General features: G+C 41.9%; 1 protein-coding gene across 5 annotated transcripts in view; it reads right to left on the minus strand.

Moving 5' to 3' along the window:
- Positions 1-26,341, minus strand: part of EHBP1 (EH domain binding protein 1) — a 249,130-nt gene that overhangs the window by 22,245 nt on the left and 200,544 nt on the right. For all 5 annotated transcript variants that reach the window (XM_075266974.1, XM_075266972.1, XM_075266971.1 and 2 more), the window contains 2 exons: positions 7,957-8,056; positions 5,944-6,017 (listed from right to left, as the gene is read on the minus strand). In XM_075266974.1, the coding sequence (XP_075123075.1) occupies positions 5,944-6,017; positions 7,957-8,056 (174 nt within the window). The remainder of the gene's footprint in view (positions 1-5,943; positions 6,018-7,956; positions 8,057-26,341) is intronic.

Below are 26,341 nucleotides of genomic sequence, written 5' to 3' on the forward strand. Positions count from 1 at the left end.
TATTCTTCATGGATGGATGTGTCATTTAATTTGATGAAGCCAAAGAGCTCAACCTTCCCGATTCAGTTCTTACCAGATATTGGTTACCTGTTGACTCATTTATTTTTAAGATTCCTTTATTGGGTTGTCGGGCTCCGGAACGTTATTTGTGTGATTACTTTTGAAACCGACTGCAGTGAAACGTCTCAAATAGAACTTCTGCTTAACCCTATTAACCATCTTCTATGAGAAAACCACCCCCCTAGAAGACCCCCCCAAAAGACAACCCTCCCAGAAGACCAGCCCCCCTGAAGACCACCCCCTAGAAGACAACCCTCCCCTAGACCACTTTTTAGTGTAATCTTGGGAGATCTTCCACACTTTGTGGCCTCTAGTAAAGCTGTGTGAACCCAAGTGTTCTCTAAAGTAGAAGCAAGAGCGCACAGTCCATGAGCCAATGGGGATTTTAGGAGATTGCGGGAGCGCAGGTTGAGCCAATCCCTTTGGCTACCAGATAGAGATAGCAGGACTCCATGTAATCGAATATTACTTTCTTCTACGTACCCCACAGCGGCATCAGAAACATCTCAGGGCTGGAGCCTCTGCCGATGCGTTTCGAACATGTAATTTAGTCATTGGCCATATTACGTATCATCAGTGACCAAGAACTAAACGGAAGGACCAAGGACCTCACTACGACCCTCCAGGGGCTCTCTATATTTTTCATGTTGTTCACATTTTTAAGTTTTTGATATTTTTCCACTCTAAATCCTGAAGTGAATCTTTTCTTGTTTTAAATATTATTTTGTGGCCCGGAGATCCTGCTCGGTGCACTGACTACTACGGTGGCCACTGTCTACACTTGTCAGCTATTACGCCCCCTATTGGTATATACTTTGACTTATATATACTGATGTGGGATTATTTGTATTTTTTTGGGGGGAAATGCTCTTTATAGGGATCTTCCCATTTCATACACCAATCCTTCTTACCTACAGGACAGGGCCTAAGTGTCTGATCTCTGGGGTTAGACCACTGTATCCCTAAATATTGCGGAGAATGGGGTTCAGCAACGTTCCCTGAGTGTTCCCGGTGAACGGAGCGGCCACTTCTCCCATTACTTCTATGGGATTACCAGGGATGTCTGTCCTGACCGTCCTGTAGAAGACAATGCGACCCCTGCTCCAGTCACATGAGCATTTATGGAAACCTGTGGCCCCATCTCGTGATCGCTGCTGGTTCCAGTGGTCGGACGCTTCACCCCGATCATGTGGGCAGAGGGTAAAGGTTATTAATGGGAACGTTTAATGAACCACTTAGGTCTCACAGGTCACATTAATGCGACTACATAAGAATTTCAGCAGTGAAATTACGAAAGATATTCTAATTTTTGATGGATCTTATCTGGAGTTTCTTGTCCGGAATCTTCCGGCGGTCTGATATAAATTAACACTAGTTTTGTTCGGTGCACATCAGGGGATTGCAGTCAGGTCTTATCTTCAGTTCCAGTCAACTAGCAATCCTGAAAGAGTTTGCATCATCATCAGAGCCGGCGATTCTGCGGCTGAACCTAATCAATCCGCCGAATACTGAGGCTGTGCGGTGTAACAAAGCTAAAATAGATTTACAAATGGGGTTTTAGGGGATAAGCTCCTCCACAGGATTACATATTGATTTTAAAAATAAAAAAGCTTATCATATAAGCCAAAAAAAACATTCAACCTATGCAAAAGAAAAAAAAAACCCCGACTTCAAAACCTATGCCAAGAGTGCATCGCAACGAACAAAGTGGCGGGGATATAGTTATTGAACAGGGAGAGCGGCGGTCAAGGCCCAACCACAGCGAAGGATGTAATGAACTTACTGGAGAGTGATATAGCCATAGGATGTAGTAGACGCCGCTCATTATGGGATGTCGCCGCTCTAGGCAGGTCCCGGATGGTCAAAAGAACTTGCCGTGTTTACAAGGCCAAAGATTCTCCGACGGGAAAAAGAATTAAGCTGACAAAGAATATATCGTAGCGCAAAGACTGAAATACGTAAGACATAAGCCGGCGCTGCCGCTCAAGGAAGTCACAGAGGTCAGTGATCCGACAGATTAGAGAGATATAACACGCTGCAGTATACAGCCATATATATAATACTGTGCAGAAGTTATAGGCTTGTGGATAGGAAAATACTGCAGAGTATAAATGCTTCAATAGTCAGTGTGACCTTTGCCCCCATCAGTTCTTCTCGGTACTTGCAGACAGTTTTTGGCAGGGAGGTTGTTCCTGCCGCCATCTTGGAGAACCAAGCCCAGATCTTCTGTGGATGTTGCTTGTCCAATCTGTCAGTCTCTTAGTGTCATCCCAAAAAGACTGGACGATGCTGAGATCAGGGATATATCTGTGGGGGCGGGATCATCACTTCCAGGACTCCTCCCCCAGAGGGTAAAGGTCACACCAATTATTGATGGGGTTTGGACTTCTCTTTTTTTCATTCATTTTTGTTAATTGACAAAAAAATAAATTATTAACCCTTCTATTTCTGAAAGCGTCTTACTAAGAAGTATTGCCCACTGTCAAAAACTGACCTGACCGCCTCTCCATCTCGCCTTCTTTGCTGCCACCAGAACTCATTGATAAGAACATTTTAGTTTGTTACTTTGTATCATCCCCTGTATCCTTCCAGATTGTACATATTCCTGGACACCCCTTTAGGGTTCACTTTATATGGGGAAGGCCATTGGGTTAAATCATTTCCCCCTCTATGTTAGTTTTCTGGTGCAGAGGGACGATACTGTGGGGCCCTTTCCCTTCTTGTGCCAAAAGCCCTGATGTGCATTTCACTTGCCACATTGGGTGAACGTGAACAGAGCAGATTAGGGTGTGTGTGTGTGTGTGTGTGTGGGGGGGGGGCATTTTGGCCAGACAGATTCCTTATAACTCTCACCGTGTAACTGGCATCTCCAATGTGGCGCAGGGATCGTTTGATTTATGAAGAGACTGGAGCCTGTCCATACATCTCTTTCCTTGCGTCAGTGGGGTCTTTGTTAGGACCGGCATACGTTACGTCAGTCATTATAAACCTGCCACATTGTGTCAGGAACACGTAGCTCCACAAGCTATAAAATATGTTAAGATTATAACCAGTCCAAACGTTTACCCCACAGACTTGCAAATCCAATGGATATTCTTGGAAAAATACAAAATTTAGGCTTCAAAAAAGTGAATCCCCCTCCCAACATTCATAACATGATGCCTTACCCTAATAATGGGCAGAACCCTTCACCATGGTGGGACTGGTATTTTAATGTCATTGTTCATTCTTCCCCTTCAACCCCCCCCCCCCATTCTGCCCCATTTTTTTAACAAAAAGATTCCAAAACTAGTAAAAATGAAACTTTAACCTGAATTGCTAAAATCAATAAATACAAAAATCATAAATTTGACCAACATTCACTGTCAGACGTAGAAATCAAATTGATCAAATTTGCAAAAACCAGAGCAAACGCTCTAAACCTGTTTTCCTGCCACATCCCCACACGAGGACTGGAGCACTTGAGATCGCTGACCCATCCAGTAAGAACAAAAGTGGTCAATCGCAACGTGTCAACGTGATATCCAAAAGTGCTGAAGATGAAGAGCAACGTCCACAAAGAGTCATTTATTAGTGGTGACAATAGACTCGGCTTTGAGGAAGGTCCCCGGGGTCGCAGCGGAACATCGCTCTCTTGTATTCTCTAATAAATCACTTTTTACGACGCACAGACGTACAAATTGGCAGAACTTTTCATTTCGCAGCGGTGTGAAATTGACAAGATGTAATGAAAAAGCTACAAAGCCGAACACCGGACTCGCGAGAAACGTGGAAGGAGGACGGCGAGGAGTCAAAGATTCCCTTTTGTTTTCTAAGTCCTTGCACTTTATTATCGGCGCACATTTCTCTTGTATTACGTTCCTATAGACGGGAGTTTTTGATATTTCTACGTTCTCCAGTCCGATGTAGATGAAGTCGTCAGATAACTGGGTTATGATACAAGACAAACGCTGCACATTTAAGTGACGCCCTAAGTGAAAACATTGGCGTATAGCAAAGTGGAATGACATAGACCAGATATTCCCGATGTACGAGGGCGGCCGGTCAGGAGAACTTTTTGAATCCAAAATGTATTTTCCATACTCAATGATGGCGAGATTGGGAGAGGCCCCGGGGTGAGCAGCGAGAGATCAGGTCCGATGTGGCGACAACGTAGGGGATCCGGAGCGTTTCATGGCCAGTGTATGTTTAGAAGCCGCCTGGATTATACACTGTATACAAGACATCGGTGCGGCAGAGGGGCCGACAGGTGAGAAAAAACTGTGATAAGAAGCATCGACGATAGTTGTACAATGGAGATTAAATCAGGTTGTTGGGTCTCACGTCTCCCAAACTCCTGAGACTGATGGAGTCTGTAAGGCGCTGCGGAATATGTAGGCGCTATACAAGTAACCTGAATAACTAGGTCTAAACGGATATAACACCCAGGAATAACATTATGTGCATCACTCACATGTCCACTGCAGCGAATACCTGAGCCACGGCGTCCTCCGTCCTGCACTGATGATGTCATGTTTATTGGTCACATATTACAGCAACAGCTCAGTTCCATTCAAGTAAATAGGGCTGAGCCACAACACCGAGCACAGCCCCAATGAAATGCATGTCACTGTGCTTGGTATTCAATGAAGAGGCCACAATGTCTTCATGAATGATTGGGGGAAGGTTCCAGGGGTTGAACCCCAACTAATCACATACTGATAAGGATAGATCATCAATAAGGCACGGAAAGTGAGAGTGGTGGTAATTTTTAGCATCTTATTCCATTTCTTTCCCATAAACTCTTCTATAAGTGATAACATAGAGACAGATCTCAGGATAACACTACCTGACTGTATAATAGGCACAAAGTGCAGCCCAACATTTTATGGAACCCCATCCCATCTAATGCAACACGAACAAGAATCCCGGCGACAATGTATATTGTATGATAATAATAATAATGTAAGCTGGCCATCCACATCCATCATCCAGGGAACCTTCTATTGTATATGGGGATGTCCTGGAGATTCAGGGGGAGATGAGGATCGGGCAGCTGGATGTGAACATGCCCGATCTTTTTGCTCTAAATGGAGATGAAGCCACGGCTGGGTCACTCCCTTCTATTGAGAACACATGCACACTCGTCTGAGCCATAGTCAGGGATTATTTGGAGGTTGTCAGAATAGTTTTAGGGTATTTTAGCATTGACACAATGGAAAGTAGTAACCGTCTGCAATGTCTGGGCTTGAGATCCTGCACAATACAGGTTTCCATCAGTGACGAGTCCTCTATCACATAGATTATGACATTATTATATATTAGTATGACCCATTGCCAGAATTAGAGGATACATTTCCATGGAGTTGCGATGCAGATGCCGCACAGTCTGAGAGCTGTCGGCCATTGCTCAGATACCTTCTGCCATTTATTTCATACAATCTTTCAGCGTCCATGAAAGTCTCCTAAACTAATTACAATTGATTGAATATGGATCAGGAACCTTATCAGGTGAGAAAAGAAATTACCCAGTGACAGTCGGGGAGGTCAATACCGAGCGGCTCCCATCACTCAGCTGTACAGGCTATTTGGGGGCTGCACCGGCACCTTAGCGGATGTGAATAGAAGCAAATCACAAGTCGCTTTATGTCCAAAATAATCTGCAAGATTATTCCACATCATTTTCATCCTAAAGACCAAATCCTCGTCCCTTTATTCGCTTTTAGTCTTCGCTCAATGATCAGAAGTCACATCATTGTGCTCTTATCTACCGAACAAGGTGCAATAAAGCAAATGCATCTGAATCGTCATCGGGGATTATTTTATGATTATAGTTTTGTTTTATTTTTTGCATGACGGTTGCATTTTTCCAGGCGCCCCGAGGTTACCCCGCCCCCGCCTTACCTTCTATAGCGAGCATTGCTCGCAGCTCCCTGTTCAGCAGCTCGAACCGTCTCTCTAGGTCGTGTTCTTTTTCCCTATAGGCAAGTTGAGAGAGAAGTAAAAAAAAAAAAAAAAAAAAACTCAGCTCATCAATATGTTAATTACTAAATCATTAAACACTTCGAGGGACCTTTAGCGGGCATTGATTTAGGGAACTCATAAATGACTTTTCTCTAGCGCAATAAGCTACTTCACACAAATGATACACAAACGAATGAGGCGCCGGCGGATGCGCGGCCGCAGCAAAGACGGCTTCAGGAAGTTTAGTGCCCGGCACCTCGGATATGTATAGAACTGTATAGGACTGTATAGAACTGGGGGCAACAAGGTCATTGGGGTAAATCTGCCTAAATCTCACCAGATTCTAAAACAATTACTGATGTAAAAGTGTCCAGCTTAAAGGGATCGGACATGTTGTACACGTAGTCACATGATCGAAGCTTCACTAAGCACTTTATTCATTGACATGGTCACTATCTTTTCAGACACCTCAGTCCCATTTCTTAGAGCCTGCGCCTCTGGACCATGCAATGTACTTTCATTGAAAAGGCTGCTGCTTTCCGCCTTGAAAACCTCTCCAAAGTCGCTGCCACTTGGCGTCTCCCTCCTTCCTAAGTTGCCGTTCTCTCCCTGATACTAGGGAAGGTCTGTCTTTATAAACTGAAGACTCAAGAAAGTGTAGGGGAGAAGGGCCGGTCTCTCTTTACAGCCCCTGAAGGTTTGTGCACAGCTTTGCTGCTCGCTGCCTACACACTGCTCAGAGAGGAGTCTGCAGCTTCGCACACTGCACAGTAAGGAGCGTCTACTTCTGACTAGCTGCTTATGTTATTGCTGATGGGATGTTAGTCACGGCCATCAGGCATCTTTCCCTATTTTGTGCCCAGATCTCTCTTTTTCTGTTTCAGGGATTTTTGCATCATAATCTGGATTTGCAGTTCAGTGTCCCAGGAACATTATGTTCACTTGGACTTGGTCAGTTACTTGTTTGCTATCACTATTTGCTAGTGTTTGCAGTTACTTTTACGACAAAGACAGAAATAATAGGGCAATGAGCAGCAGAAAAGCGGATACGACATCATGTATGAAGGCTTATACAGCAACATTGGATAAAATCTCAGATGCCCTTTAAATCTCTGCTTTGGAGTCCAATATGTAACCCTACTGAGCAGCAACTACTCTGATCTCTGTATGCACAATCATAGAATAGAAATCTGCTCTGCAACAGTCAAGCACGGACACAAGAAGGAAACAACTCTGAAGGCTCTTATGGGCCCGGTACTGGTCCTTAAGGTTGGACTCGTGTGCCTTGATGAAGTGATGTTTCCCCAAATTAGATATCAAGGATAATGGAACCAGGATCCCACTGCCCTTTATTCTGATGCGGGATCGGTCCAACTGGTTATATTTTATATACACACATATAGTAAAGACATTTTAATCTGCCATATACATATATTATCGCACAGGCCATGTTGTAGATATAATTGTTTTAGCCTTCAGGTATTCTACATTACATTTTGTTTTCTTTGGTTTTTAATCCTCCCTTCCAGGGTCAACACCATAACAGATCCTAAGCATGTCATAACATAACTAGCACAAGAGTTACTAAGATCCTTGTCACCAGTGGTTGGATATTATTAGCTGACGATAATCCTTCTTCTAAGAGCCTAACCGAACAGGAAATAATGGGGAACAATGGAAATGGAAGAGTTCATTTTAATTTTCCTGAGTCACGGGGCAAAAGACATGGGCGCAGCTCGAAAAACGTTAACCCATTTAGCTGTACAGACGTCAGTCAAAGTGTAAAGACATCAGGATCGGAGAGAACCAAACAATGCTTATCTGGCGCCAATATCACCGGAGGGCAGAAAGTCTCGCACTCAGACAAAAGTCAGAGCAGACTTCATAGAATTACTTTCTGCATAAAACATAAGATATACTAAGTGTAAGCGAGACAGGTGCCCGTGGACTTACAGGAGCGAGAGCTGGTTCATCCTCCTGATCAGGGCGTTCTTCTTATTCACCAGCATGAACCATTCCTGCATCAACGTCTCCTCTTCCTCGGTATACAGTCCTGCAATAAAATACAAGAAGAAAAAGAAAAGTTTACTTAAGATGAACAGACAGACAAAAAACCGTCATAAAAGTAGTAAATGGGCTCAACTTTTTACAGCAGCGCACAATGATTTTATCATCTTCTAATCCGGGGACATAATATTGCAGAAATCTTGAGAACTGCAAAGTTTTTGTCCTTGCTTAAGCATGAACACAAATGCAACGAGTGCACAAACATAACACAATACAGACACTTGGATACAGCGCAGTCTTAGAGGCCTTGAGATACTTTATAGGGGACACTGCACGGATTCTGGCACAGCTGGAATTTTTGCTCTAGCACCTTCTATTCCTGAGCAATCAAGGGCTCTAATTTGGCTCTCTACTGTCTAGTGGGAGGTCCCTGACCGTCTGGTCCAACTAAGGACCGCCCACTTGACAGTAGTGTGGAAATGAAAAGAAATGATTGCTCGGGAATGTTGGGGTCTATAGAGAAAATTCCAAGTGCTCTAGAATCAGTGGAGCAGCGTCTATTGAAGGATGCAAAAAAAGATGGCGTTGCTTAAGGCGGCGATGGACACAAACATAAAAAGCAGTCACCTAGTGCAAAGCTTGGTGGAGACTCCTGGGGTAACTGCGTCTGGTTACCCTGAAATGTTCAGCAAAACTACTGAGTAGTAGAAAAAAATGCAACTGTTTGATTTTCGGTTTACATTTCCTGACTATTTTCAGATCTTTGCTTCATGTCTGTGAATACTCAGATTTCTTGTTACAATTCTACACTCTGCTATATACTCTGTATACAGTCTGGATAGTGGAGCCTTGCAGAGCTGCAATCCTGGGTAGAGATGAGCGAGTACTATTCAAAACAGTAGTTTCGAATAGCACGCTCCCATAGGAATGAATGGACGCAGCCAACACGCAGCCGGGGCCGGCGTCCTGTCGCTTAACCCCCTGCGCGCCATCCGCTCCCATTCATTCCTATGGGAGCGTGCTACTTGAAACTACCGTTTCGATTAGTATTCGCTCATCTCTAACTGGGTTCAGATCTGACACAAGACACCTGCATAGAATTTGTAAGTTTTCATGGTTGTCAGGGCTTCCTCCGGTCTCCTCCTGCACCCCCAAAATTTATTGATAGGGAATATAGATTGTGAGCCCTACTGGGGACAGCGATGACAATGTCTGCTGAATATATTGGCGCTATATAAGTATGAGAAATAAATCTACCATATAAACAAACCTAACAAGACTAATGGGGGATTCACGTCCCGTACCCCTTATAGGATATGCATACACCCTAACATGACACATGGACAATAGCAGTCGGAATGGGATGACTCCTTTACACTATTAAATGAAAAACATCAAAATGAGAACAAATCTTCCCATGTTGGGTTTTATATTGTTAAAAGGCAGCAAATATGAAGAGCGGAGGCGAACGCCAACCCGAAAATCCATGCCTGGAAAAATATAATGTATCTAAAAAATGTTGAGCTTACTGCAATGTATTTTGCAATATATAGAACACAATGTATCACAATGTATCAGGTCTGTATCCTGGGGCAGATTTCCTACAATTGGATTCTTATAGTTAAAAAACCCCTAAAATATATATAAAAAAGCGAGGATAACATTGGCATCTATGTGGAAACATCTCACTGTGTAAACAATTCCCGAGGAGAGAGTGCGAACACGGGTGGCGGTGTAATATTCTGTAATACACTTCATTTATATGTTGAACGTTGTAGACACAATCCTTTGTACACAGATACACACACCATTCTCGGCGGCAGCTCTTTATCGGCAGCATCATCGGAGCCACTGTATGCACAGCCCATAAATATAAAGTAATGTCACTCTCATCCTTCACTTCCTTAGTATTCCAAAGCTAGGGGGGAAAATGCACAAAATCCGGGCAGATAATGTTTTGTCAATAACTAATAACAGATAAGAAAAGGCTCTCCATCCTAGACAAACAGATGGCTTCCCCGGACAATACGCGATTTAACAAGCTATTTGCTATATACTTAGACTTGGGGTTAATCAAAAAGTATAATCTGCCATCTATGAAAATGTTCTTCTACAAAACCCCGGCCGGAGGATTGGAGGGACTCCGCGGCTTAATGAATGCTAAAGCGGCCGCTGAAGAAGCTTTGTGATGGCGGCCACATCTGTGGGGGAGGAATAAGACGCCGCGCTGGTAAGGCTGGAACTTGTCTTCCGTAATGAAACACAAAAATATCTTCTAATAAACCAAATAGGTGAGAGCAAATAACCGAAGAATAAAATATTCCCAAGACTGGACCTCGCGTGATGTATAGGTTTAAGAACATGAACCCACCGCTGGACACAAAGAAAAAGTTTCACAAGTCTAACCAATGGAGGTCGTCTCTGGAGGACAATCACTGGCCACATGTCTACTAGGGCTTATGAGAGGTTCACACGCACGCTTGGGTTTCTGTTCTTCTGGTCCGCTTGGGGAACTGAAAAACGGAAACCCAATTGGCTTAAAAAGTGGTTACCCACAGAAACCACACAGAGTATAATAGGGTCCACCAGGTTTCTGCTTGAAAAATACAGTAGTACGGCTTGTAGGACTCTTCTCTCTGCATTTTTTTTAAACAGAATGGGGGATGGAATCCCCAAATGGTGAGCAAGCGCAGATGTGAACGCAGCTTTATTGACATCACGTAGGATGGGTCCCAACTCAGGACTCCACTTGAAGAAGAGAATCCCACCATGTAAGAGAAGCTTCTGCCCTAGAAGATCAGGCACAATCGTGCGTTACATGGGTGGCCATTCATGTGACTCTGTGGCCCATGATGTTCCCCAATCACTAGGGTTTGTAGACGGCAGATCAAATTGCTTCTATTTTAAGAAAGGTCTTCAGGAAACAATCCCTTTAAAGGGAGTCGTCACTGGAACTAAGAATATCAATCCAGATTAGGGTCACCCATTGTGAATCGCCGCCTCTATCGTAGACTTGTCGCTACTTTGCTCCAAAAAGCTTGTTTACTTGTTGACAAATTGGACCCAGACGCTTTACTGTACGGAGAAATTACATCTCCCTTGTCGCTTCAGAGGCAGAGATTCACAAGGGGGAAATACTGATCGATTCAGGTGACCCCAACCTATCTATCTGCGGGGTTCTGGTGACAGACTTCCTTTAAAGTTTAAAGGGGTTGTTGAGATATGAAGACCTACTCTCTTTGAGCCTGTTTGGAAATTTATGATTTCATGATCCTCATTTCTTTGGACACAGCGGACAGTGGTTCCCATCTAGTCCTGTCCTACACACAGACACGGACATTGTGTAATTTGTAATTTCTCCTGCGGTGGCGCTGCAGGCAACAGAACAACTGCAAGGACTCCGACCAGATTATCGAGGATTAGAAAGGAAACAAAAAATTCTAAATGAACCAAATTCTATGGAATATGAATATTTATCCAACTAAATCTAAAAATTCTTGGATAATTCTTAGTGAGACCAGACGAAGAAAGACTTTTATTCTTGTAGGTCCAAAACAGTTATTAAGTCAAAATCACGAAAAAAAATTAACTAAGGGGGAAAAAAATAAAAAATCAGCAGAAACATTAAGTATATTTTACTAGGAAGGCCCAGGAATAGCTAGAATATCCTGCACCTGAAGGGACTGGTCCGTCTGTACTAATATTAGTTGCCGGTAGATCCCGTTGTGTATTTCCTCGCATTGGTTCTCTGCAGCAGTAAAAGACACTGATGGCGAAGTCCGCGGTGAAATGTATTGTTGACCTTTACTTGACAGACGCTCTGATGAACAAACAATGCGAGTGGCATAAAGGGACGAGATGTAGAACAATTAATAAACTCTCTACATGTGTTCTGTACTGAAAGCCATTGTATGGCGGCGTCCATCAAACACTAGGCAAGGCTTTCCCGAGAGCATACATGACAGTTCTCTGAAAGCCACTTACTACAGGACTACGTCTAGAGAACGCCCTGACTTTGATTTACATGTCAGCCATAGAACTTGTGTTCTCGACCGGAAGCTACCGGAGATACAATACATTGCCCATTATAAGATGGACAATTAAGACGACCATCTCCTCCAAGAACACACAATTCTTAGATTGATCAAACTCAAATATGACCAAATTCTAAAGGGAGAGGAAAGACTGCCAGACACCGCGCTCCTGAAAGAGCATCAGACATGGAAATTTCCACCTCTTCCATATTGGACGAGATGTTGGGGGAAGTCCTCAAAGGCCTATTAGATTGTCACCATATTGTGTGATCCATTGGCATTCAGCTGGCCACACAAATCATATGAAAACACAAACTTGGATCAGCCAACCATTCGTGCTGACTGCCATAGGGAACGAGGGGCTGCCAGATATTTCTGGCAAAGCTCATCTTCCTGGGAGAAAACAGGATTGGGCACATAAAGTGCGTCTCATTCCCCTGACATTTCCTTGTGCTCATACGGTAGTATGGCCGTCTATAGAGGAATCCATCCTTTTGTCAAAAATACTAAATATACATGATGGAATTTTCTTCTTCTTCTACAAGTGATGATTTCTACACAAACAGAAAGACTGGACATCAAATATACAGTAAGATTACCATTATTGTCTTCTGCAAAAACGCCTTAACATCCAGTGACCGCCTCGCTCTGTCCATTTGGCCTAACACAGAATGTTTTTTACTGCTTTGATTGACACCTTTACGCTCTATATACAGCCTAAGATCACAGCAGGTATACCCCACCCCTGACCTACACCCCCTTTACACGGACTGATGGCTGTCCCTTAGACGTTACATAAAATGTATATTTGGAAAGTGAATTAGTAAGAGATTATTAAATATTTCAGAAACTGATGACATTGCATGAAAAATTTTACAAGATTGTGGAAGTGAGGAATGCAAGTCTTTTGTCCAAGTCAAAATATTAATTATAATCAATGTTAAAAAATAAAAAAAAAGATAATCCCATTGCTGTATCCTATACAAGCGCTTTAGTCTCAGGTCCAATATTTGATATCTAAAGCATACAGTGTATGAGCACATCGGATTGACCCACAGACGACTTCCTTCAAGATGACATTGTATCATCAGACGGCTCAAACAACTGGAAGTTATTAACTACAATGTATCATTTCTAAAACCGGACATTTTCATTAAAGAATTGACGCGATGAAGAATATTTATCCTGTATCCAAGGGATAGAAAATATCTGGTGGGGATCTGATCATAGTGACCCCCCCTGATCATGAGAATAGGGGTGCATTAGTTATCCTGTAAGGGGGAGCCCATGCTGGACAGAATGCACTTGTTTCAATGTCGACGCCACCATTTACGTAAACGGGAACGCTAATTTGTTCCTTCCGGTACGCAGGATGGCTAAAAGCACAATGAGGCATGAAGCATCCCTGTTTTTAGGACGGGGTCAGGCCCCCATCGATCAGATATTTATCCACTATAATATGGACAGAGATTATAAAATTCTTTGTTCCGTACCCCTTTAATTTAAGCCTGATGTAAATGCGTATCTTTAAGAACATATGACAAGTGGTTCATGTGAGTGGAGCGGAGAAGGTGGCGTTAAATTAATATCGCATCAAATAACCAGTTAAAGAACCCGTCTGTCTTCTCTCCGGAAAATACATAAGAAAAAAATTATTCCTGCCTGCGATTCTGATTAACATTTTATCAATTCCACTTCACCCATTTGTTAATTAATCCAATATTAGTAATCCAATTTACTCATCAAACTACTAAAGAGAGATGGAACTTATAGCCACAAACGCCTTTCACATATACTCGCAGATATTGTAAATGGACGCAGAATGTTTCATTTTATTCCCCAAATGTTCCTCAAGCTGATGTATAAGGAGGAAGACGAAGGAGGAAAAAAAAAAAAAAAAAAAACACACAAGATGAACATTGTTCACCCTGATTAAGTAAGAGCTCATTAAAGAGCTGTCAGGAACGCACTTTGAATATGCATGAAGCATATAATCAGATCTGGTCCCGTCACTAGAGGAGAATACGGTAAGTACAAAGGATTGATTTAATTACTTGGAGTAGGCTATAGTGCTCCGCCAGTCTTCTTACTGACAAATAAAAAGCAGGCTGCATTCTCGCTGTTCAGTAAAAGAAGGGGGAAGAAAAGGCAATTCTGTCCCTCCACAAAATGGAAACGGCAGAGAAAAGAACTTAGAATTTTATTTACTTTATTCCTCGAACTTCCATAAAAAAAGAAATTTACTTCTAAACATCTGTAGAGTCGTTTTTGTTTCCTAATTCTGCCATAAAAAATTTTTTAAATTTGATTTTGAATATTTCGACTGTTTGGGGAATATACAAATTCTTCGAGGAGATTTAGGGACACTTAATTGCAGGTTTGCGCACTTGTAAGCAGCTGCAAAGGCAGAACCTTCACCGCATTGCTCATCCGAATGTAAACATGTTACAACTCGGACCAAATACAATTCTGACCATGCAGGCTACTATCAGGCAATTTGGTCGGGTCACCATTAGCGGATTATCTACATACATTCTTGCAAAGATTTCTGTTGAACTGCTGTAGGACCCAACATTAAGCATGGAGACACTAGAAGGTAACACGAATACCCCTAACTGTACTAGCCGGCGGACTACCTCTCCCAGCAGACCAAGCCACTTGGTTACCTTTGCTAGAGGGCTCCTGTGTCTTTAAGGATTAGTGTTTGCGCCTGCTAAGCATTCCTCCTGCCAATCCCTGTCTACCTATGTGCATAAAATTCTGCTTTTCTAAACACACCCTGGCTTTGCAAAGTTGCAGTTGTTCTTTTTGGAATCTGTTGTTTGGACATTTTCATCCGGTCCCTCTGTCTGATTTACGCGTCTCTCTGACTCACGTCAGTAATTCTGTGTAATTCTGTATTTGTACTTCTGGTGTCCGTCCTCAGCTAAATGAGATTTCAGCCTTAGGATTTGCAAAATATCTAGAACCATTATTAAGTTACTGATGAGAACACAACATAGTAGTAAATCGGATCCAACACAGCAGCTTTGTTACTATTTTCAGAATAAAAAATAACTATAGCTTGATTTTTTTCCCACCCTTTTTGGCATATATTTCATAGTACATGTACCATGAAAATTTACTTCTTCAGCAGGAGACGAAAAGAGGGAGATGAAGCTGCAGGAAGGGAATGTAGAGGAGGGGGATGCAGCTGCAGGAAGGGTTTGTAGAGGAGGGGGATGCAGCTGCAGGAAGGGAATGTAGAGGAGGGGGATGCAGCTGCAGGAAGGGAATGTAGAGGAGGGGGATGCAGCTGCAGGAAGGGTTTGTAGAGGAGGGGGATGCAGCTGCAGGAAGGGAATGTAGAGGAGGGGGATGCAGCTGCAGGAAGGGAATGTAGAGGAGGGAGATGCAGCTGCAGGAAGTGAATGTAGAGGAGGGGGATGCAGCTGCAGGAAGGGAATGTAGAGGAGGGAGATGCAGCTGCAGGAAGTGAATGTAGAGGAGGGGGATGCAGCTGCAGGAAGGGAATGTAGAGGAGGGGGATGCAGCTGCAGGAAGGGAATGTAGAGGAGGGGGATGCAGCTGCAGGAAGGGAATGTAGAGGAGGGAGATGCAGCTGCAGAAAGGGAATGTAGAGGAGGGGATGCAGCTGCAGGAAGGGAATGTAGAGGAGGGGGATGCAGCTGCAGGAAGGGATTGTAGAGGAGGGGGATGCAGCTGCAGGAAGGGTTTGTAGAGGAGGGGGATGCAGCTGCAGGAAGGGATTGTAGAGGAGGGGGATGCAGCTGCAGGAAGGGATTGTAGAGGAGGGGGATGCAGCTGCAGGAAGGGTTTGTAGAGGAGGATGCAACTGCAGGAAGGGATTGTAGAGGAGGGGGATGCAGCTGCAGGAAGGGATTGTAGAGGAGGGGATGCAGCTGCAGGAAGGGATTGTAGAGGAGGGGATGCAGCTGCAGGAAGGGATTGTAGAGGAGGGGATGCAGCTGCAGGAAGGGATTGTAGAGGAGGGGATGCAGCTGCAGGAAGGGATTGTAGAGGAGGGGGATGCAGCTGCAGGAACGGAATGTAGAGGAGGGGGATGCAGCTGCAGGAAGGGATTGTAGAGGAGGGGGGATGCAGCTGCAGGAAGGGATTGTAGAGGAGGGGGGATGCAGTTGCAGGAAAGGAATGTAGAGGAGGGAGATGCAGCTGCAGCTTCTGTGAAATATCTAATTGGTTTGAAGCATACAGCAAAGTTCTTACATTACATCAGCAAGAGCAAATTGCTCATCCACTTCGCTAGTAGGAAGGAGGAGAAACCGCAGAGACAACGGAAAATACCCAAAATACTCACATTAGACACAATTATGGCAGCATGTCATCTAACAGGCGTGTATGGTTGTGACTAATATATAGATTTTCTATCTATAGGAACACTTCAGTGGTGAATTTATAGTAATAATTAATGACTTCCGTGGAGAGTCCTCGGGTTTACAGTAACGTAACCTTATAGGAGGAACAATCAGGAGGCCCTAACAATAAAAGCAGATCAAACTAAACATAATGGAAGAGACATCACATGTAACCCAATATGGCTGAATTTTGACATCGCGCCTCTGTGGATGAATACACGGCGTACATATCAGTTTGCACTGGTTTACCGTGTGTTAGATTTCACAGGCAAACATAAATGTGCAAAAAAAAAAAAGCGCGACATGTTACGCATCTATAGAGAGGGTCGTTCCGAGAGCTGGAGCAATATCTATAGAAATTATTCCACACTCCATGTAGTGTTCTAAAAGGGGATGTCCATTTCATATTTATTGATGCTGTATCCTCAGATTTCAGAATATGCAAATGAGCAATCCGGAGCACTGAGGGCGGCTCCATTGCTCCAGACTGCTAGGCCTCACACTGCCCTCTCTGCTATGAGAGTTATACTGAAATTTCTCCTGTCCCTGTGATCTTGTGCTTGCACCGGTCCCGGTCTATTAGAGCAGTGTGGTCTGTAGCAGTTTGGAGCAATGGAGCCGCCCTCAGTGCTCCAGATTGCTTATTTGCATACTCATATACATATATTCTTGGCAATGGCAATTTTAATGGAAAAAAAAGGCGTCACAGTGCAATTTATCTGCAGAACTATCACCTGCGTCCCATCCATCCATATCAACACTTTCTTTTTCCTTCTGTATCTGGGCCTAGACCAATCTTCACAAAATATCTGTGCACACCAGCTTCCCATCAATACCTCCCCCCCTACATGGTAATCACATCCCTTTAGTACCACAGAATCCCTCCCCGACTATATGCTGCTGAGCAACTGCTATTTTTGCACTAAAACACTTAAATTTCTCCTTTCTGACAGTGGAAGGCTGTGTATCATAAATCTTCACTCCTGTGCATCAGAGAGGGGTAATACATTTACAATGCACAGACTGACAGCCATCTAGGTAGTTTATCCATCCCTAGTGTGTAGGGGGGTGACTTGGGCGCCCCTTTGGTTTCTAGGCCTGGTCGAAGCGGTGACCCGTACAGTTATGCCAGTCAGGGTATGGTGCCTATATGGCAAGACCTATAAGATGAAGTAAACACAATCCGGTACTGTATTTTTCCATGAGCTCCTTGTATAGCCACGTTTGAGTTGCTGCCTATAGCGACCTTGGGTAACAATCATTACCAGGCCACGCTAATATGTTACATTGCACAGTTATGATACCGGCGATATACAAAGCGGGATCTATACGATAAGTATAGCGGCTATAAATCACCTGCTAACGCCACAGACGGTGTCAGGCCGCAGCGCCCTGTACTTTCCATGAGAAACAATACACCGAAACCTGCATTTTAGCACTTGTGCTCAACAGGCACTTAATGGTATGAAATGATGGACACAGAATCCCGTCCTTTCTAATAATCTCGTGACAAAAGCTAAAAAAGACATCATCCCATTAACTAGTGATCTGAACGGCTAATGCAGAGGACTTCCTAGTGCCTTTTATGTCCAATGTGGCTATTTATAAAAAAAAAAAATCTCGCTAGGCATTCATTGTGAATAACAGACTCATTCATCTTTTATCTCCATCTCTTCTGAGGAGCGCGAGTGAGGCTGAAGGTGTCATTGATATGATGAAGTGGAAATTAAATAAGAATTTCTCTCATATTTTCCTCATCACACTAATTTACTTTTGTAAAAATTTGCCTCTGTTGGGAGCGTTCAGACGCAGCCCCCTGTTGTATTGGATTTTTTTTTTTAATTTTTTTTTAATACAGAATAGCCAAAGAGTGCGTCAATTGAAAAGCACCGGGGCCAAGACACAAAAAGCATTCGAAATTCTCATTTAGTTGTCTTTATTTTGCTAGCGCCATGTGGTCCTTGAAGATGTAGAAAACACGGGAAGCCAAGTAAAGATCAGAGCGAGCTCATTAGCATTCTGACCAAACTGGAGTGGTGGAGATGTATAGTTTGGCTCGTTTGTCGTTCTGAAAGCTGCCGGTGGTAAGCTTTTCTTTTTCATTGTGCTTTTGTCTTTTGGGGAGTTTTTTAACGCAGCGGGGTGTTTGCTAGCCCCTGGGCTGCACAAGGCATTGTGGGAACCTTTCCTGAATGGTGGGCCTATAGTATCACTAGAGTGGAAGTCACTAAGTTTTTCATTCCCCATTTAGATGGGGAAAAATTACACCAATTTATCGAGGTCTGCTTAGGCAGTCAGCTGTGACCTACCTTAACATTCGGATGAAAACGTTGAAGAATATTGTAACCAAGAGTGGGGGCATCTTATAGCTGTGTAAGATGCTCCAACATTGCCTTAATGCTGTTATTAAAAAGTAAAAAAAAAATAAAAATTGGAATGTAGGGTGGGGGGTGTGTGTCTTATAACCATCTTAAGATGTTCTGACGCTACTTGAACACTCAACTCAAACAGTTTAAATATAAGAATTGTAACGTAGGGTGGGGGCCCCTTACGACTGTCTAAGATGTTCTGACATTAAAGCTGAAAAATAAAAATTGTAACGTAAAGTGGGGGCATCTTATAGCGGTCTCAGATATTCCAACATTACCTTAATGCTCTAATTAAAAAGTAAATAAAAAAAAAAATTGTAACGTAGGGTGAGAACATCTTATAACCATCTTAGGATGTACCGACATTACGTAAACACTTGAATTATAAAGTTGAAGAATAAAAATTGCAACGTAGGGTGGGGGCATCTTAAAACCGTCTTAAGATGTACCGGCATTATTTAAACACTTTGGGTGGGGGCATCTTATAGCGGTCTAAGATATTCTGATATTAATTTAGCGCTTAAGATGTTCCAACATTACCTTAACGCTCTAATTAAAAATTAAGAATAAATAAATAAATATAAATTGGAATGTAAGGTGGGGGGATCTTATAACCATCTTAAGATCTTCTGACGCAGCTTTAACACTCAAATTAAAAAGTTTAAATATAAGAATTGTAACGTAGGGTGGGGGCGCCTTACAACTGTCTTCGATATTCCGATATTAATTTAGCGCTTGAATTAAAAAATAAATTTTAAAAAATTGTAACGTAGGGTGGGGGGCATCTTATAACCATCTACAGATGTTCCAATGTTACCTTAACGCTCTAATTAAAAATTAAAAAAAACCAAAAAAAACACTCAAATTAAAAAGTTTAAATATAAGAATTGTAACATAGGGTGGTGGCGTCTTAAGACTACGAGATTCCGATATTAATTTAGCGCTTGAATTAAAAAATAAATTTAAAAAACTGCACCGTAAAATGGTGGCATCTTATAACCGTCTTAAGATGTACCGGCATTATTTAAACACTTTAATTAAAAAGTTGAAGAATAAAAGTTTCAACGTAGGGTGGGGGCATCTTATAGCGGTCTAAGATATTCCAATATTAATTTAGCGCTTGAATTAAAAAGTAAATTTTAAAAAATTGTAACGTAGGGTGGGGACATCTTATAACTGTCTTAAGACGTTCCGATGTTACTTGGCCACTTGAATTAAAAAGTTGAAAATTAAGAATTGTAGCGTAGGGTGGAGGCATCTTACGGCTGTCTAAGACGTTCCAGTATTGTAATGAAGCAATTAGCTGAAATTTTTTATGTTTATTAAGAACCTGCCAATGAACAGGAGAAAAACATATTTCCTGACAATAAAAAAAAAAAAAGTGGATCTTTAAACAAATCCATCTCTGTTCCCCAGAAGGAAAGGCGACTCCTGGCAAGATTGGTTTATGCTTCGGAATTATGTAAATAACGTCTTACCTCTCAGAAGACCTCTGCAAGTTATTACCCTGCCCATTTGATTTTTTATTCTACATAAGGCTTACTTTGATGGGTTATAAAGACTACATTAATGCCGCCATCCTACACGTCTCCAAGTTGCAGTTAAATGGATAAAAGTCTTTTTGGATGAATTTATCTGCTAAATCCTTGTGGCTGCCCTCCTATCTTGGATGATGACCCAAAAGAATGTCAACAGCTCATTTCCCAGAAGGCTGCTAAGAGTCACTATGCAAGTCATAATCTGCTCACTCTCAAAGAACCATTTCAAACATCGCATTTCACAAGCTGTTAAAATGGGAAAAAAAAAAAGTCACTCATCTCCCGACCACCCTGATAAAACATGTCTTGTGTGCGCATTCGGATTCGTTTTACAACGCGCCCATGCTAGGTTTATGTTTATGTAAATCGCTTTTTATGAGATGTCTCTGCTTAGATGACAATATGCTAAATTTCTGCTACCTAGAAAAACACTGTAGCCGAAGATGGAGTCTCCAAGTCTCCAATAACTCAATTAACTGTTACGTTAATTACTTGGCAATAAAGAGGATATTACCCGGTCTGGTAGAAGAACCCAGTCATGTAACGCACTTACCAAAGCACCAAGATAAAACCAAATCTTGAACAATTTCATGCATAAATACATGTGGTAGACATTTTGCAGACCTATTGGCAGGTCACGGGCTCAAAGGACGACATCCCGAAATCCTGAATAGAATAGCCGGAGATACAAAGAAAGACCCTACAACTGGATCAGAAGATCTCATCTGATTAACAGCAATATTAATGGTCACTTCGATGTCTGGACCCTTTGGGCACTTGGCAGATAGTTGACATCACTAGTTCCAGGTTGGAAATGACCACCATTGATTTCTGTCATGGATAATGGTCAGGTTTTCCTCTGAGGTTCAAACCGAATCCGCAACATCTGCACAGACCATTACCTGTCTACCCTCAGCCAATGTGGGATTTCCTACTGGTACCAATTTTGGCTAACACACTCCAAAAACATACCGATAGATTGACTGAGTGCCCAATAGTCCGTAGATCTAAGATATCTGCCAGGCCGCCCACGTTCTCTCCCAACTCTCCCACAGACCTGTAGGCACGGCTTATTCCACAGGGAGATGAGGAGGGGAGAACGGTTTGGTAGTGTCTCCCCCTCAAGCAACAAAGGATCAATCCTTTAACATCCAACATGTCCAATCCTTCTTTCCTCCAACATCTGGTACGAGGAGTCAGTGGGAAGTCTTACAGTACATGTATAACAAAGATTATAAAGCATGACCCATTGGTGGCCGAGGTTTCATCTGGATGAATTTTGGGATCCAGCACTGTGGGATATGTTGAAACCATATAAGCAATTCAATTTTCTATTTTGCCAATTTACGGAAGAAATTATTTTGTTGCTAATAATGTAATTTTTCAAAAGATAAATTCTACTTGGAGACCCTATTCAATTATTTAGTTTTTAATCCAAATTTAAGAACATTAATAACATTTGGACTTGTCATAGTTGTCGTCAAGCTCAGTCGGTTAAACTGGATGTGAGATTGGAAAGTTGTATTTTTATTCTAAACACTGCCATTCTAGTTCAGAGGCTGTTTGTGGTATTGCAGTTCAGAGTTGCAAAACGTCACTCACAAGAGAGATATCACTTATTGGAGAATGGGTGGGGGATTTTTTTTTTTTTTTTTAATCTTACCTCATTTAACCCCTTTTAAGTCAAACAATTTATACTGGAATTTGTTCCATCTTTTTTTAAAACATATTGCTAATATTTATTATAATTCTATTTATTATGATTCTATTATATTGCTTTTATTATTATATTGCTAAAATTTATTATAATTCTATACTATAATTCTATTATATTGCTAATATTTATTGTAATTATGTTGCTAATATTTATTGCAATTATATTATATTATGAATATTTATTGTAATTATATTGCTAAGATTTATTATAATTATATATATTATAACTATATTTATTATATTGCTAAGATTTATAATTATATTGCTATTTATTATATTTGAATATTTTTCTAATATAATTCTTACAAGTCAAACTTAATAAAAGTTATTCGACCGTTGCAAAATTTCTTATTTTTTTCTGAACATATGTGCTAGAGAAAACATCTCATGGAAACAAAACGACACATTCTAGATGTAGAACTTTACATTCTGATATTCTATATACCTAAAAAACAAAACAAACAAACTTACTATATTATGGGCCATTCTTGTACTTTTTTGGGCAACAAACCTAAATTTAGGACCTGCGCCTTGAAATAACACAATTGAAATTTACCAAATTCTGTGAACAAAAATATAACATGACGGATATATTATTAATATTTGTAATTTTGTCCATTTCCAAATTTTTGATCAGTCACTTAATTTTTTAAATCTTGATTTTGTTTTCCCGATACGTTGGATTGCGTTTAACTTGGTTTATACTTCAATATAAAAAAGGTAAAACTCTAGAAACATTTATTGCACTAGGTGAGAAGTTGAAGATTTATTTATTTATTTTAAATGAAGGTAAAATTTAAAAAATAAAAAAATTTCAGGATTCAGAAACAATTTCTAAAAAGACGAGTGGTGACGTCCCCTCACTTGCTTTGGAGTCTGGGACTTAGAGGCCAGATGTTGCACAAATGACCAACAATTGAAGGTTAGAATAAATTAATGACTGATTTCTGAGCTTTGATGGAATTAGCCATACTCTCCTTTCTCCGAGTGCCATGTGAATGTTCTCCCGTTAAACATTATTCTCTCGCTCTCCTCTTTTTTTTTTTTTTTACAAGTGAGGCCACCCGGCAGAAAACAACTGATGCAAAACCCAGGAGTAATCCCTCTGTTTAGTTCAACACCGTGGTTAGCCTTAACACTGCCTCTATTATCCAATGGATTTAGAGGAACTTTCATTTATCTCTTGCCCTATGGCTCCAACTTTCGAGCTAAAGGAAAAAAAAAAAAAAAAGAAGGGGGATTGGGGGCTTTTCCGATGTAAATAGATTTGCTTGTGAACACAAAGAAGTATTTTGGCCGGTGATTAAAAGTGAGTACTGTAAGGCTGCCATGCTCATATTTGTGATCTCCACGTAAACACGGATAAAAGCTGATTATGAAATCAAGCAACGCAAGGTACCGAACGGGGAGACTGACTGCACACCAAATCGGCAATATGGCAGTACTTCAAGGAGGAACGAAAACAATAGGGCCGGGGAATATCAATTAACAAGGAAATATGTCTTACGTTAAGCAAGCTGAAATCCTAACAGGCTGGGCGAGCGGGGGAGGGGAGGTTCATTCCAATAGGCCAAGCTTCAGTCTCAAGTATTGGCCACTCATGCGTAATGATGAAAACACCGAGGATGAGTGTGATCACTACTCATCGGGTAAGAATTACTGGACGATGACTCCAACACTGATCAGGAAAGTAGGTTATCAGGATTCATATTTGCTTGTTATGATAATAACTTTGTATAATGTCGCACTTATGGTTCCTACGGGAAAAGAATGGGGCGCCTATTGTGTCATTAGAGGGGCAATACAATGGCCCATCTGCAAAAATATCTCCAAGACACCCACTAAGGGCTGATCTTAGAGGAGGCAGTTACCAATGGTTTCTTACCCCCACTATAGCAGCCACTACAGGGTAAGGGAGGGTTGGGGTAAGTTCACATGGCGTAATTTTTGTTTTGCGGAATCCGTCACCGCCTATTCATTACAATGGGAGGCAGATTTAAAATTTTTTTCTGGGATGAAAGAAAGTCATCCTGGGCAGGATTCTGTCTAAACCTCTCAGTAAAGTTAATTTGGGTAGAAAACTTTTTGCTAATGACAGGCGTGTCCTCCCACGAAATCTGCCGTGTGAACTAATCCTTAGGGTTCATTTATGTGGAGCAATTTGGAGCTCAGTTTTGAGGTTGGTTTTGCAACAATAGAAATGAATTGGAGGCAGATTCTGAAATGGTTTTCCCTCAAAAATCACAGGAAAATCACTTTTTTTTTTTTTGTTGGTAACTCTCCGCTCAGGCTCATAGAAGAGTGTCGGGGACCCTTCCTAAAACTTCCATATGTACTAATCAGGAAAACGGAAATGGAGGTGAGACAATGCCTCAAAAGGCTGCACATCATAGAGCACAAAATGGCAGACTGTGCGGGATCCATGTCAGGAGAGGAGCGAGAGGATTTTTGGTAAAGAGGGTATTTTGGTAAAGAGCTGGGGCAGTGATTTGGGTGAGGTCTACTTATGGCTCTGACCCGTTTTGTTTTTACCACCATAATGGGAGTCTGTCCCCAGAACCAGCATGTCAACCCAACCCTGCAGATAGATAGGTAGGGGTCAACCGAATCACTGCCTCCATTGCCGAAATATCACCAGTTGTGACGTCACGTGACTGCCAGTCAGTGGCCTAAGGAAGGGACCTGGGGAGTCCACAGATAGTGACATCACATGTCCTCCGTTGAGGCTGCTGATTGGCCTCAGAGGTCACGTGCGGCAGGGACTTCCATTGGAAGAAAACAACGGAACTGAAGGACTGGATCACACTGGGAGACACTGGTGCACCAGGGACAGAGGAGAATGGTTTTGTTTTTTTTTTACGTCCCCTAATTATGCTGGACAACCTCTTTAAGGAGCTGTGGGTGGTTTCATGTCCCATATTGACCTGACAGGCTCAATAATAATAATATTAATAAGAGAATATCTAAGATTCTTCCAGTCTAGCACATTCTGCGCGGACACAGGGGTAGTCCCAGGCTTAGTGTGAAGCTAATCTGCTACAGGACAGCTCTGCAATTAAATGCTAACTAAATTGCTTTTCCTCAATTAAGATAACAGGCAGAGATGGCTGAGCCTGATAAGGACGCCCATCAATGGCCGGACAATGAATATTCACACAGTGTTTGTTTGTAGGTGACACTTGTGGTTTGTCCAGTGAGTATACAGCCAATACACAACAGTGACAGCACCAGGAACAAACATGCAAATAGGAACAAGTAACAGGCTATGTATCACAATGGTGGAATCCGGTGCCCTATGAAGGTGCAGCCATGTTACCCAATCCCATGCCAATAATTCCCTCGGCTGGTTTAGTGCTGAGAGGTAATCATTGGTTTACATCAGTATGGGGTAGGGGCAATTAGGCAAATCCTCCAATTAACTAGCCCTACCCCCACAAAAACACACACTTGTAAATTATACATTTGCAAATTGCCTGAAGCCGTACTGTATGGGTGGAAAACTGTAAATGAAATGGACTAGTCTGATAAAATGTCGTCATTTCCTCCTCACTCATTTCAGGACAAGACTCAGTTTCCTGGTTCCAGTGAATGTCTGCCATAGCCATTACATAGAAGCAGGTCGATGTCTGGGCAACCATTGGCATCACGGCCATACACATAATGACTGTTAAACAAGTTGTGCAAACTGGCCGTACATGTGTAAGGACACTGGGCAATGGTAGATCCATGATTTTGGATCATAAACATGTAAACAATATAATTAAGACTATTGCGTGAACATGATGGACGTGGCTTCTTGGCTTCTTTTCCAGTTGGTGATGGTCTGCCATCAGATGACTACAACAAGGATTTGTTTCTTAATTTCACCCAACAATCATTTTGGTTGGAGTTGTCCATTTTCCCTTTAGATTTATGTACAGTATATGGGCACCTATAGGGATGGGGGAGGGGTTATCTATAGGCATCTATGACAAGGTTTTCCTGGACCCTTATTCTGATCATTGAGGTTTAGACACCAAAACAATCATGGCGGGCTTATGGTATAGATAGGTTGTCATTGTGATGAGCTCCATAACTAAGGTCTATTGTAAATGAACAAATACTATGTTATAGAGGGAAAAAAATAAATAAAATAAAAACATGATACAAAAATATTCTATGAGATTAAATGTGAGAGTGGCAGATTTCAATGCAAATCTGACCAAACACGACGAGACGTCTTATGACAGCTATGGTCAATGACATCATCAGTTCTCGGCTACCACTGGCAAAGCAGAAGACAAACATGTGATCCTGTA

The sequence above is a fragment of the Leptodactylus fuscus genome, chromosome 3, assembly GCF_031893055.1.
Source record: "Leptodactylus fuscus isolate aLepFus1 chromosome 3, aLepFus1.hap2, whole genome shotgun sequence".
In the NCBI taxonomy this organism is placed as follows: Eukaryota; Metazoa; Chordata; class Amphibia; order Anura; family Leptodactylidae; genus Leptodactylus; species Leptodactylus fuscus.